We start from the raw sequence: 13243 nt of genomic DNA, 5'->3' as shown, positions 1-13243 counted from the left end.
AGTACAGGTCGACAGTACATGACGTATTTCCTGGTAATAAACTCCTCAGCTGTTTAGAAGTCTGATGGCAGAGGGAAAGAAACAGTTTTTCAGTCTACAGGTCCTGCATTTCACACTTCTGAACCTCCGGCCAGAGGGTAGGAAGGCGAACAGTCCGTGCTGGGGGTGGGTGGGGTCCTTGAAGATGGAGGCAGCTTTCCTACGCACCCTGCGCTGGTAAATGCTCTGCAGAAAGGGCAGTGGAGTCCTGGTGATCTTCTCCAGTCTTTACCACTCTCTGCAGGTGCTTGCGGTCCATAGCAGTAGTGCTGCCGTACCAGACAGTGATGCAGCTGGTCAAGATGCTCTCAATGATGCGGCTGTAGAAGTTGCAATGGATCCTAGGCAACATGTCAAAGCTCCTCAGCCTCCTCGGGAAGAACAGCTGCCGTTGGGCCTTCTTGACCAGCTTTGTGGTGTTAAGTGTCCAAGTAAGGTCCTCAATGATGTGGACGCCCAGGTATTTGAAGCTGCTCACCCTCTCCACTTCGAGCTCCAGACTGCATGTTTCAGTGCTTTTCAGAGATGTTAGATAGGATTCAGATCATGGCTCATAGGGCACTTCAGAACAGTCCAGTGTTTTGTTCTTAGCCATTCTTGGCTGCTTTACCTGTGTGTTTTGGGTCATCATCCTGTTGGAGGAGCCATGAGACAGAGCGTTCTGACACTGGGCACTATGTTTCTCTCCAGAACACCTTGACAGTCTTGAAATTTCATTGTGTCCTACAAGGATTCAAGGCACCCCATGCTAGACGCAGCAAAGCAACCACAAAACCAAGCCTCCTTCATGTTTCACAGTATTATGGTGTTCTGGTCTTGCCGAAAAGCTCCAGCTTCGTGTCATCTGTCCAAAGGACATTCTGCCAGAACCATTGTGGCTTGTCAATATGCATTTTAGCGAATTCCAGTCTGGCATTTTTATGTTTTTCTTTCAACACTGGAGTCCTCTTGGATATGGAGCCCACTATTGCTCAAAAAGCCACAGATGGTGCATCAGACACTGATGTAGCTTGACCTTGGAGCTCAGCTTGTATCGCTTTGGAAGCTGTCCTTGGCTCTTTGTCTTCCATTTACTATTCTTCTGTACAATCTAGGGTCAATTTTCCTGTTGTGGCTGCGTCCATTGAGACTGGCTACAGTTCTACAGAACTAAAATGTCTTAAGAATATTTGCTACTGTGGTCACATGCTTGCTTCATCTATAATTAGAAATCTGTCCAGGCCGTTTGATATTTCATCTCTTTTCACACCTACCAAAGGCGTGTAGGTATATATGAAACAGTTGCTTTTAATTTCATCACTTTTCAGGACAAATGAAAACATTGTTTTAATGAGTGATGAGGGTACCAACAAATTTGCCCACATCTGTACCTGGGACATGAGGTGATGGAAACTAATTACTATGTATGATAGAAAAACCAGCAGCCAACAGCATCAAATCATATTATAACTGCACTTTTACTGCTAGTTTGAAGCACTAAATAGTAAAGCAAGTTCAGAAATCGACTGCATATTGAAGCCACTGCTCAGATTGGATATTCAGTGCCTCGATCCTCTAACACTCTTCTCCACAGGGTCTGTGATATTCCAAAGAGCTCTATAATCTCTACCTGCCAAATACACCTCTAAACGTCTACTCCACTGTTCTGTCTGAAGCTTTTCAAACAGCACGTGTTGACCTCCTGAGATCTCAGGATGTCCCTGAGTAAACGCTATGTGATTCTTCTGACAGCTGAATGGTTTCAGCAAGGCTGGCCAGGCACCACGCTTCCACTGAACCGTACTCCCTCCAGCAGCACAGTGGACACGTTGTTACCATCCTCTGCAACTGTGACGAAACTGAGTGGTATGGTTTTGTCATTTACAGGTGTAGGCAGAAGGCTCTGTGGGTGGGTGAGAGAAGTGCTGTGAACCGCGTCTCTGCTCATTGCAGATGCTAAACAAAGCTGATCTTTGGAATGTGCAAGACAGAATCACGATCCTATTACCTTCTGTGTAAAAATGATTTTCCACATCAAATGTGAAAAAGCCCAGTGGGACCCGTCGGTACCTGAGGTATCAGGTCAGCTTCGGACATAAAATACAGTGCGTTTGTAAGTTTCAGTCACCATATTCTCGGACTTGGGTTGGGCTCAGACAGAAATATGCGACCTGATCCACACACTAAGAGTATCACCATGCGGAGAGTGTGTGTGAAAAGCAAAACGAAGGGATGGAACAGAATCAGGGCCATCCAGAGATATGTTGGGGGGCATGTGCTCAAGCTAAAAAAAAAACATAAAGGGCTCCATTCTCATGATAATTATTTATAAAAACAAGTTACCTACAGTGGCTTATCTGTTAGGCATGAACTGTGTATGTACTTTAAATGTCTGTGGGTAAACTCAATTTTAATGGACTATTGTCATTTGGCATTGTACTAATAAAATCTAATGTAAACACTAAGGATGCAATGATATTTATATATTATGATATTAATTTATTATGTAACATTGATTTATTACTTAGTAAAGGGCATTTTAAAACTTGTTCATGATTCTTTTAAAAATATTGTGATAAATACCATATTGTAGACTTTTTATCATGGCAATCATACCGTACGTTTTTGCTACATCCCTAGTAAATACATTGTAGATTAGTGCAAGTACTGTAATGTAGGCCAAAGGTTATTTAAGCTATAATGCTAAGAAAATACTAATATACAGTTAAAGCAGCTTCATGTTTGTGATTTTGACTCACTAAACAACTTTGTGCAGATAAAAAACATTGTCAGCCTATGATAAGATTTGAGGAAAACTATTAACATGTTAGTTCAGCAAGTTTAGATGAATGGTTAAACTTTCAAATATGAGCTTGTAATCATTCTGGACTATTGTAAGGAAATGACAGTTAGCTTGCTTGTATACAACTACCAGCAGTGTTTGCGTCAAAAGAGTAGGAACAGATCACTTACTAGGCCTACGAGCTACATCCTACTACGGCGTCAATGGTAACTCATAGCCTACCAATGAAGAGGTGAACCACCTGATAATTTCCTTAACATGTCAGAGCATGTGAGGTGTTGTGGATTAAGACAACCTTTAAGAATCCTACTTGTTCATGAGGTCAAAGCCTTGGTCTGAGAGCAGCGCTCCAAAGCGCTTTCGCAGGTTGTTGTAGGGATACTCTGTGAAAGTCATCTTCTTCACAGCGGGCAGCTCGCTGTAGCCGGGCCAGATCTTCTCACTGGGTGACCCCAGATCCTACAGACAGCAGACACAAGTCAGCAGACATGCTGTTAGTGCAAGCAGACATGGACATGGAATATTCCCACTTTGGTGGAGTTGTTCACCACAGACATGTAAAAGTGGATCAGTGGTAAGTACAATTCAATACTTTAATCCATCACTGGTAAGGACTGTTGGATGGCTTGGGAGGGCTTAGTGCCACCAGGCCACACAGCTGTCATGCTTCATGCAGATCATTTAGTGAAAATTATTCAGCCAACTACAATGAGCCTCTCAGTTTCATAGCAACTTCATTCACTGGGTTGACATCCACCAACACCCGGTGGTACAATACAGAATTGCAGGCTGATACATGCACTGAACATTTACAGGCTCTAAACAGAGGTCATGTTACCCTTTATGGTAAGGATTTACTGTGTTTTATGAGGCTAAATGAAGGCATTTACCTTAAAAATCTTGTTAATTTGGTCAATTTCAGATTTTCCAGGAAAAAGAGGTTTCTGGGTGAGGAGCTCGCCAAATATGCAGCCCACTGACCACATGTCCACAGCTGTGGAATACTCCTGCAGAATGAAGAACAAACACAGTGGCATTCCACAGAAACATAATCAGAACGTCCTCCTGGCATGTTTTTATGTTTGAGTTTGTCTTGTGGGGGGAAGTGGATGTGCTCTGACAGGCTGTTGGACCTTGCTGTCTGGCTCTATAAATCATACACTAAAAAACCCAACAGTGTCTTGTGGTATTTGGTATCATTTAAACCAAATGCTTCACAGATGTCTCCTCCTGGGTATATTTCTGGTTAAAACAAATCAATCAAGAGGATGAAACTACCTCTATGTACGTATATTAACCTTAATGTCTGTAGTTTAAGCTGGTGCATAGGCAAGGTTCCTGTTAACAAGCAATCAAGCATGTGTGCAAAGGACTGGGGTAGAAAACATGTTCCCACAATGTCATAACACTAAAAATAATACACTAAACAATATACTAAAAATAAAGCAGCTTGATATAAAGCTCCAAAATTAGTTTAAAGGTGATTTTTTTTTTTTTGCAGCACACATCCTTGCATTACATACATTTTTTAAAATCACAAACCAACTGAAAAACAAATCAGTTCTGGACTTTAAGCTAACTGGTAGGTTTCCTACTTGATATAATGAACATTTCTACTCTCGCAGTTTGTGCAGTTTTAGCCACAAAAGTAGCCTTTCACAGTGATCTCCTAATATGCTCTCAGGTATTCTTGGTAATGTTCTACCTCATGCAGTGCATGCATCACATTGATGATGTCTTTTTGGTATTTTACTTTAGCCTGCAATGAGGGGAGACAGTGTGAACTTGAAATCTCACCTTGGCTCCAAGCAGCAGCTCTGGTGACCGATACCACAGGGTTACCACTACAGGGGTGTATGGCTTCAGAGGGGAACCATACTCCCGGGCCAAACCAAAGTCACCGATCTATAGCAGTAGATAGAAATTGAAAAACAAAAAACAAAACAAAACTGTAAGATCACTAATTTTTATTTGCAGGAAAGAACAATGCCCCAGAACCAGTGAGGTTCCTAAAAAGGTGTTATATTTTATGAAGCCCTGACCTTTCATAGGAGATCAACTGACTATAAACTCTGGTGCAGCATGGGACGGAACAGTCAAAATTGGAAAACTGCATGATGAATTGTAATTCTTATTTCCTTTTGTCAGCTTACATAAAATTCACAGTGATTAATATCTATGAAAACCTGGTTTATTTACATATGAACCCAGTCTGTCTACATTTTACCAGAAATTCATGCTCTAATTGATTTTAAGTAATCAAACACTTTTTTGAGTTTCCATACTGTACCAAACTTAAGATGGATTTAAAAAAAAAAAACTCATTTATTTTAGAGCTAGGTTTTTTCCCCATTCAGTGCATTTTTTTCATGGTAATTTAATCAAATCATAATTCTGGGGTTGTAACTAGTGAAAGTCTAAATATTGTAACCACCCTTGTGCCCTTAAGGTTTCACAACTTCTCAGTCTACAAGTGACATACTCAAGACACTCATGCCTCTTGAATGTTACCAGAGGTAAAACTTGTGGGAGATGGTCAACTTTTTTACAATCATGATTCTCCAATTGTCTTATGCTTTGAGTTTAAAGGGCCCATGGCATGCTTTTCCTTGCTATAGGACCCCGGGGTGCAGAACCACAGTCCTATCTATACCTTGAGGATTCCCTTGTGGCTCAGGAGCAGATTGGATGTCTTTAGATCACGGTGGAGAATCCAGTTATCGTGGAGATGTCGAACTCCTCGAAGCAGCTGAATCATCAGAGTCTTTACCTCACCTGAAAAAAAGAGACATAATGCTTTCACAGAGCTTTTATGAGGTGGAGCAGAGATGTTCACTCTCAAACCCCAAATAAAACCTATTAGAGGACACATAATAAAGTCAGAACACCTATCCAATTCAACTTATTATTACACACACAAAGAAATGGTCCAGGGCTCAACAGTGATTTACCTGGCAGGAAGGGCTGTTTCATGGTTTCCATCAGACTCTTCAGGTCATGTTCTACATAGTTCATCACAATGTAGATCTTGTCCATATTGCTTCCAACAACTATTTCCTATTATAGCGGGGGTAGGAAGGATTAGATTTGCCTAAAGCAGCTCTAATAAAGAGTTAATACCTCAGTAAGTATTATTCAATCTCTCTCACCCGCACTGTGACAATGTTTGGGTGTTGAGCTTTTAGAATTGTATTGATTTCTCTTAGAGAGGTGATGGGGAAGCCCTCCTTCTCTTTCTCCATCTTCAGCCTTTTCAGGGCCACAATCTCATCTGCAAGCATGAGAACATTTGTACTGTTTCATCAACACAACCCATCTGAGAATATAACAAGCAAATGAATCTACATGTTTTTATTTTATTTTTTTATACCAGTCTTTTTGTCCTTGGCTCTGTACACCACACCATAGGTCCCCTCCTCTATTCGATTCAGACACTGGAACTCCTCAACACTGCGACAACCCTGAAAAACATCATACAAACAATGTAACTGACCTTAACATAATGCTAGTTCCCATAAGATGATTACATATACATGCATAATTTGTGCATGTTTGTAATTTAAATGGGCGCTGAGACTTGCGCTATGTTGGTACCAACCTGTAAAGCAGGCAGATATTTTGGCAGCTCCTTCTTTAGCTCTACAGGTGAAACTGGGGGAGAGTCAGGGATATAGTGCTCCTCGGGAGTGGGACAGCCCGAGTGTGTCTGAGATTGAGGCGTGGGGTCACCATCTCCTGCTTCATCTTCCTCCTCCTCCTCTTCCTCCATGTCCTCTCCACTCTCCTCGGAGTCGTGGTCAAAACGGGACTCAGGCACTACAGGTCAAAAGACAAAGCATGTTAACCATTAGTAAGCGCATTTGACCGGAGCTACTAGAACTAAAGATATGAACCACTCATTGCTGTTATGCATTTGATTTATTGTTAGATTCACAATTAAATTCAATTTAGGGTTCCAACTAACAATTATTATCAGTTATTACAATTATTATTATTTTCTCAACTGTCAAAATAGTGAAACTTTTCCATTACAGTTTTCAAGAATGAAAGTGTATACACCAAATCACTGTTTGTTTTCTCTTATTAAATCATTTTGTTTATTTATTTTTTTTAAGGCAAGGATCAGGCGTGACCCTGCAAACATAAATGAAGACTGTAGGTGAATCCCAGTCAGTCCTTGATCCTCGCTCAAGTTGTTCCGGTCTGCTATAGCTCCACCTAATGGCTATAGGACAAGCTGCATGGTTGGCAACTCACTCATCAATCATCTAATGTTTGCTGATGAATTGGTGATTTTTTTTTGCCCATACAGTGCTGGTCTGCAACAGTTATTGCGGCTTTGCTCTCAATATGGATTAGAACATGATATTGAGTACAAAGTTTTAAAGAGTAACATCATGATTGTAGAAGTAGGTAGGAGAGAAGATCAGTGTTTATAGATTTCTTTTTGTCAGATGGTCCCCTGAAGGAGTGCACTGACATCAAATATTTGGGATACTGTATTACAAAAATGAGGAAACTGCCTGAAGGAGCTATAACCAAGCATACACGAACACATCCTTTGTGGAAGTCTATTATAGATTAACATGCCCCTTTATCAGAAATGATTTTGTGATTGGATGCTTCACATAAAGCGTCAAAGGAAAGGATGTCTCATGTCAGTTAAAAGTATTTCCTCTCTCCTCATGCCTTGCATCTTATGTTGGCAGGATCAAGACGCAAGCGAGGGAAACGTGGATGCATTTAGGGGAGCTGGGATTCACCTCATGAGATGCAGACTCTTAAACCAGTAGTCTTTACTGGCTTAAGTTAATGAGCTGAGTTAGTTGGTTTTTGTTAAATTACTTTTTCAAAGGCCAAAAATGAACTTTCAAATTTTTATTATTGGTAGTTGTTGTCTAGTGTAGGTCCCTGTATTATAAGACCTGTCAATAGGCCTTTTTCACTGAAGCTGATGATAGCTGACTACTGTTTAGCTGCTCCAGTTTCAAAGTCCTAGTATTGTGTGTGCTCACTGTCATAACTTACTGGGACATTGGAGAAGAACCAGTAACAGAAGTAACACAACCAGTATTTTGTTAATGTTATTAGCAACACTTGTGATTTTCCTACTATAAGTCAAAAGATCTGCTGTGGAAAAGGCCCATCAGTCTGACAGTGACAGGTTCCACTCCTGTGTTTTTGAAATTATGGTGATGCTACCTTTGCCTTTGCATTTGGATCACATACTGCGCCTTTAAGAAACCTGCAGTGAAGAGTTCTGGCAGGGCCTTTTATGACAGAGAAGAATTCTAAATAATATCTCAGCAGAAAAAGACAAGACTTTACTGACCCAAATGTGATTTATGCACCCTGTCAACAGTTTACACAAAAACATTTAACACTCAGGACATATTTTCAATTTAGCTACAGAACACTTTATGCCTCTAAATGACTTTACTAGGTCAATAAGATCTCAAAAATAAGACTGGAAATGTCACTGGTGACATGTTAAAAGCATCAGAGGTCCACCCACCTGCAGTTATGTGATTTCCATTTTCCCTCTCCTCCTCAAAGTCTTCCTCTGACTGCTCATCCTCACTCACATCCTCTGAAAAGAGAGAAGCTGCTGTGTTAAACCTGTCATGCTGTAAAACTGAACCTGTCACAGTAATAGAGCAGTCACAAGCAGTTTTACCTGCACTCTGCTCAGACCTTCCTGACCCTGAGACAGACTCCTCCTCCTCCTCCTCTTCTTCTTCACCCTCACTCTTGCCACTGGACTCTTCTGCATCATCATCATCCTCCTCCTCTTCGTCAGTGCCTGATGCTGATGCTAGACAAGAATAGGGAGATTTAAAGCAGTTTTTAAAATAACACGAAACAATTCACCTGCAATACTATACTGCCATGTCATCTCGCAGTTGTTAGCTCTGGTGGTCCTGTGTTGGCACCTGTGCATTAATGCGGTGCTTCTGATCAATTTATCTCTTCTTATTCAAAGAAACTGTATGACTGACATAAGCAAGTGATTTTCCTCCTTCCTTCCTCAACCGAACAAGTCATACTTCCCAACCTATTGCAATTTACAGGACTACAGCAATTAAACAACTAATACTAGTATGAACTAGACATACAGTAGTATCCAAAACTGTCCTTGCACATGCTGACATTGAGTTTCTCTAAGTGTAGTTTATATCATCCATTACCAATGGAGGATTCTGCTGTGCTGGTCTTTCTTTCGCTGTCACTGATGTCCTGGAGGTCTGCAAGCAGGTCTTTGCCCTCCGGTTTCTCCTCCTTTGATGCTGCAGACAAAAAGTAGTAAGACTTAGGCTGAAATGTAAAATATATCTAAGGGACTCGCTGTACCAGCAAACAATGACAGGGTAGATTTAAAAATAAATATAATAAAAGCAAATAGAAATTTTATTTTATAAACAGTCAAAATAATGGTAAACTCACTTGCACTTTTCCGTGATTCGCTATGTTCAGATCTGTCCCGGGGATCACGGGTAGGACTACGGCTGCGGTGACTTTGTTTTGACTTCTCATCATACTCATCAGGTAGCATCCTGTGGTGAGATGGAGCTGTAGACAGAAAAGTCTCTCATTATTCACTGTTGTAACTTTAACTTCACAGGGTTTAAAAATTACAACCTTTATAGTTAGTTGTATATAAAACACTAGCTCTGGATGCTTTGAGATTTATGGTTAAGAAAAAGGGTCAAAAGTTTTGGGAGATATGCTTATGTTTCTTTTGTTCTCTTTTCTTTCAATCAGATTCTGTGTATTAACAACACAACTGGAATGAGAATGTTAGCATAAAGACTGACCATCGCGTCGAGCCCCTCGTTCTTTGCGACGTTCCTCCGCCCTCCTTTCCCGATCCTTGAGGTCCCGATGCTCTTTCTGCTGTTCACGCAGCTTCCTGTCCCGTTCACGTTGGCGCTCCAGCTGCTCCAGTCGGTCCCTGTGATCCAAAAAAAAACCACATGGGGGGGGATCATCTTGCCATCTGAACTTCAGAGAGATTTGAAAAGAAAAAAAAAAAACAGACATCTAGATGAAGTTTCATGTTGCTGAAATGCTTGAACAGACTTTAGGGGACAAACTGAATACCTGGTAACTTATCAGAAATCCAAAAGAAGTAATGTCGACATTCAAAACAAAATATACTGATTACACAAAAGTCATAATCGACTGTGACATTACATTAAATAAATCTCTAGTCTAATATGTGGTCAGTGCTCACCTTTCTCTGCGTGAATGAGCTCTGGCCTCTTCCCTTCGTTTCTGCCTCTCCCAGTCTCGCCGGGCTTTGTCTTCTTCCCACTGACGCTTCCTGCGATCGCTCTCTCGCTCTTTTTCTTTGGGTCGTGCATGTTTCCCTGCTGTAAAAGAAAAAACTGTAAGTGGAACTCCAAATGTCTTGTATTCAGCTGTAACACGTTTGGTTTTATGTAACTGAACAGCACTTCCACACCTCCTTCAGCAGAATGACTACGATGGCGTCTTTTATCTTTTCTCTTCTCCTCCTTTCTGTGGTGAGATTTATCTTTCCTCGCTATTTGCTGTGGGGGCTTGATTGCTAGTGATTCATCTTCCTCTCCTCTGTTTAAATATATATAAAACATTGTAAGAAAGTGGGTGGTGAATAATCTTTTAAATTATGACATAAATACTTTTAAGTTACATGGATACTTACTCCCACCGTAATCTACACATACCCTGAATTAGCAGTCAACATATTTACTCATTTTTTATTTTCGACATTTCCAAGTACCTGTCCTCTGTTGAGTCTTCCCGTGTGTACGGGGAATTACGAATTGTTATTTCCATTCTTTGATCCCGTAGTTCTCCTTCCTCCGGAGTGTCTCGTTTGGATTCCCGATCATCCGCCTGTGGAACAAGGCCCTGTGGGAACTGTGCAAGACAACAAGAGCAGAATTTTAGGTTACGGATGGAGATAAATCATTAAAATGTCATCAGATCAGGATCAAGAAAGGTAACAGGAACACCATAACATTTAGAATATAGCTAGATATTTACCGACTTAAATATTTAACAAGTATCTTGCTAAAAAAATAATCACATTAAAAATTGTTTTGTCCTGGTGCAAAAGCCCTTGAAGCAACATTCAGACTAAAAGACACAATGCAGTTATGTTAAAGCACGAATTTATGAAAATTAAAAGGCACAATATGTCATTATAATTATTTGTATTTATTATAAATGTATATTCTCACTTACCATAGTTAGTTAAATACAAAACATCTAGAACAAATAGAGAACTGATAAATATTTGCTATTGTTTATCACACTGTGTCAACATATGTCATACATAAATTTTTTAGATACTTTACATTTTTCTGGCGCTTCGGATCGGTTCTCTCTTCTAATTCTCTTCTTCGCTTTTTCTCAAGTAGGATTTCGTCAAGAGTTTTTACTTTCCAAGTCTCCTTTTCGTCCCCCATCAGCATGCACTCTGTACCTCCTTGCTCCACATCACACACATACAACACACATGCTCATTATATAGCATGTCATTTCAGCACAGCTCAGAATCACGATGAGGTTGATTCATGCAGAACAAATGAACCAATATATTTAAAAAAGATCAATGACAAAAGAGCCAACCATTTGTGGGTCACTGCTTTCGTTATATTTGGTGTATTCTCAGTGAATTTACTTGATTTACTTAATAGTAATTCTTCTATATATTTTATTTTTTACTTTTATGTAAATTGACAAAATAAGACCACTGATCAAATTTATGGGTAGAATATTAGTTTGCTCCTTGTTACAATTTGCTCATGAAGCTCGACCAACATTTTAAAAAATTACATCTTAGCTGAATTACTATTCAAATGTGATAGCTGGGGCATTTTTGTAAACTTTTAACAAATACTGGACCTCACTCGCTTATCAGCAAACAGCAATGAGTTCAATAAAACAGCAGCATTAATAACAAATTTGTACCTTTTCTCTAGCAAATGCTGTCGCGTCTAAATGCATTGTGCTAACTCCAAACACTTAGTTATGTCTCTTCTAAGTGCTGTTCAGTGCCATGTCTACGACATTACAACTCTAGTAGTTAAATCTGACATGAGGCAGCTTTCGGTTTGGTTAACGTTAGCTTACATACGATGCATCCCAATGTACTGTTTAGCTTAGCTAACAAAAGATGCATCCCAATGCTGTTTAGCTTAGCTAACAAAACAGATGCATCCCAATGTACTGTTTAGCTTAGCTAACAAAACAGTTTGGGAGACGCAGAGAACCCGCTAACACTACAGCTTACTTGTTTATGTGTAAATCAATGGGAGAATTGTAAAACAGCGGATTATCTCGGCACATTCGTCAAAATTGTAGTTGAGTTAATTTACTGACCTAACATACATCTAAACTCGTTGTATGTATTGAGTCAAGAGTGACGCTATGACAGTAGCTGCCTGACATGAGCTAGCTAAAACTAGCATGGGAGACTGATGATAAACAACTTCTGCAGCTAACTACATGGTTTTAAAAGTAGTAGTTAGTACAGCAGGTACAGTCATGAACTGGAGAACACGTGGCTGTGTCCATAGCTCTAGTTAAAAGCCTAAGCGCAGTAAATGGTTAAATGATTCACTGTGCTATTGAAATGTTAAACAAACCTGAAGTACGCGCAGCGGTATAATGGCACACCGGAAGTATCAACGCGTTGGTAACGTTTGGAAAACTTCCGATGTGAAACAATGGCACCCACTAAATAATATAATATAATATAATACAGCATATTTAATATAATATAACGGTCATGGTCATTATTCAGCCATGTGATAGACTGGTGGGTCATAACAAAGAAATACTGGAATGAATTATCTAAAGATTCAGACTTTGCATTTTTACCTGTCACACCAGTCTTTGAAATGAAAGAGTTACAATAACAGAAATTAAGCAGATGTACAAGTATACTATGGCTTTATACTATGCCAGCCAGCGGGAGGGTTAGTGACAGCGGCAAGCATTATGCAAATGTGTAAATAGTTTGCGTAATATTGTGGTATAATCCTGAGTCATTGTGTTTTACGGTTCTTGTTATTGTTGTATTTTGAGGGGTTAAAAATGACTGTTGGGTTCATGCTGTGTGTGTTGGGTTGCATCGAGCATTCGGTGCTCGAACCTGTTGACTGCTGTTCGATTGGAAGTGTTTTCGCTGTATAATGCCTGTGTGTGTTAGTTGTTGTGGCTGTGACTGAGAAAATAAAAGACAAGTGAGAGCTGGCTGACGTGCTGTGATTTGAGAACAGTGAATTACGCCACTGAAGAGCAATTCAGGGTGAGGGTGCACACTGTGCCAGTGACATAAGGGGAAGGTGTGATCCTCCAGGAATTGTTAGAGCTGTGCGGTGCACGGAGCCCGTTCGTAAAGTGTTAGTCTTACGTAGGTGCTAGCAC

At 40.2% G+C, this 13243-nt stretch overlaps 1 protein-coding gene across 6 annotated transcripts in view; it reads right to left on the bottom strand.

Moving 5' to 3' along the window:
• The window catches only part of cdk11b (cyclin dependent kinase 11B), a 15830-nt gene extending 3293 nt beyond the window's left edge, over positions 1 to 12537 (bottom strand). The window contains exons 1-18 of one of the 6 annotated variants that reach the window (XM_020612528.1): positions 12460 to 12537; positions 11167 to 11297; positions 10587 to 10726; positions 10287 to 10414; positions 10056 to 10194; positions 9637 to 9818; positions 9266 to 9391; positions 9010 to 9108; positions 8499 to 8636; positions 8337 to 8411; positions 6420 to 6637; positions 6192 to 6282; positions 5971 to 6092; positions 5773 to 5878; positions 5475 to 5596; positions 4619 to 4726; positions 3712 to 3828; positions 3132 to 3280 (exon numbers count right to left, since the gene is read on the bottom strand). In XM_020612528.1, coding sequence (XP_020468184.1) covers positions 3132 to 3280; positions 3712 to 3828; positions 4619 to 4726; positions 5475 to 5596; positions 5773 to 5878; positions 5971 to 6092; positions 6192 to 6282; positions 6420 to 6637; positions 8337 to 8411; positions 8499 to 8636; positions 9010 to 9108; positions 9266 to 9391; positions 9637 to 9818; positions 10056 to 10194; positions 10287 to 10414; positions 10587 to 10726; positions 11167 to 11283 — 2177 coding nt within the window. In that variant the 5' untranslated portion in view covers positions 11284 to 11297; positions 12460 to 12537. The other 5 variants (XM_020612530.1, XM_020612526.1, XM_020612529.1 and 2 more) reach the window with 5 other exon arrangements.
• Positions 12538 to 13243: the final 706 nt, after the last annotated feature.

Source organism: Monopterus albus, unplaced genomic scaffold (genome assembly GCF_001952655.1).
Source record: "Monopterus albus unplaced genomic scaffold, M_albus_1.0 scaffold126.1, whole genome shotgun sequence".
NCBI classification, from domain to species: Eukaryota; Metazoa; Chordata; class Actinopteri; order Synbranchiformes; family Synbranchidae; genus Monopterus; species Monopterus albus.
Note: the sequence above shows the minus strand (reverse complement) of the source record. Positions and strands in the feature narration are given on the sequence as shown.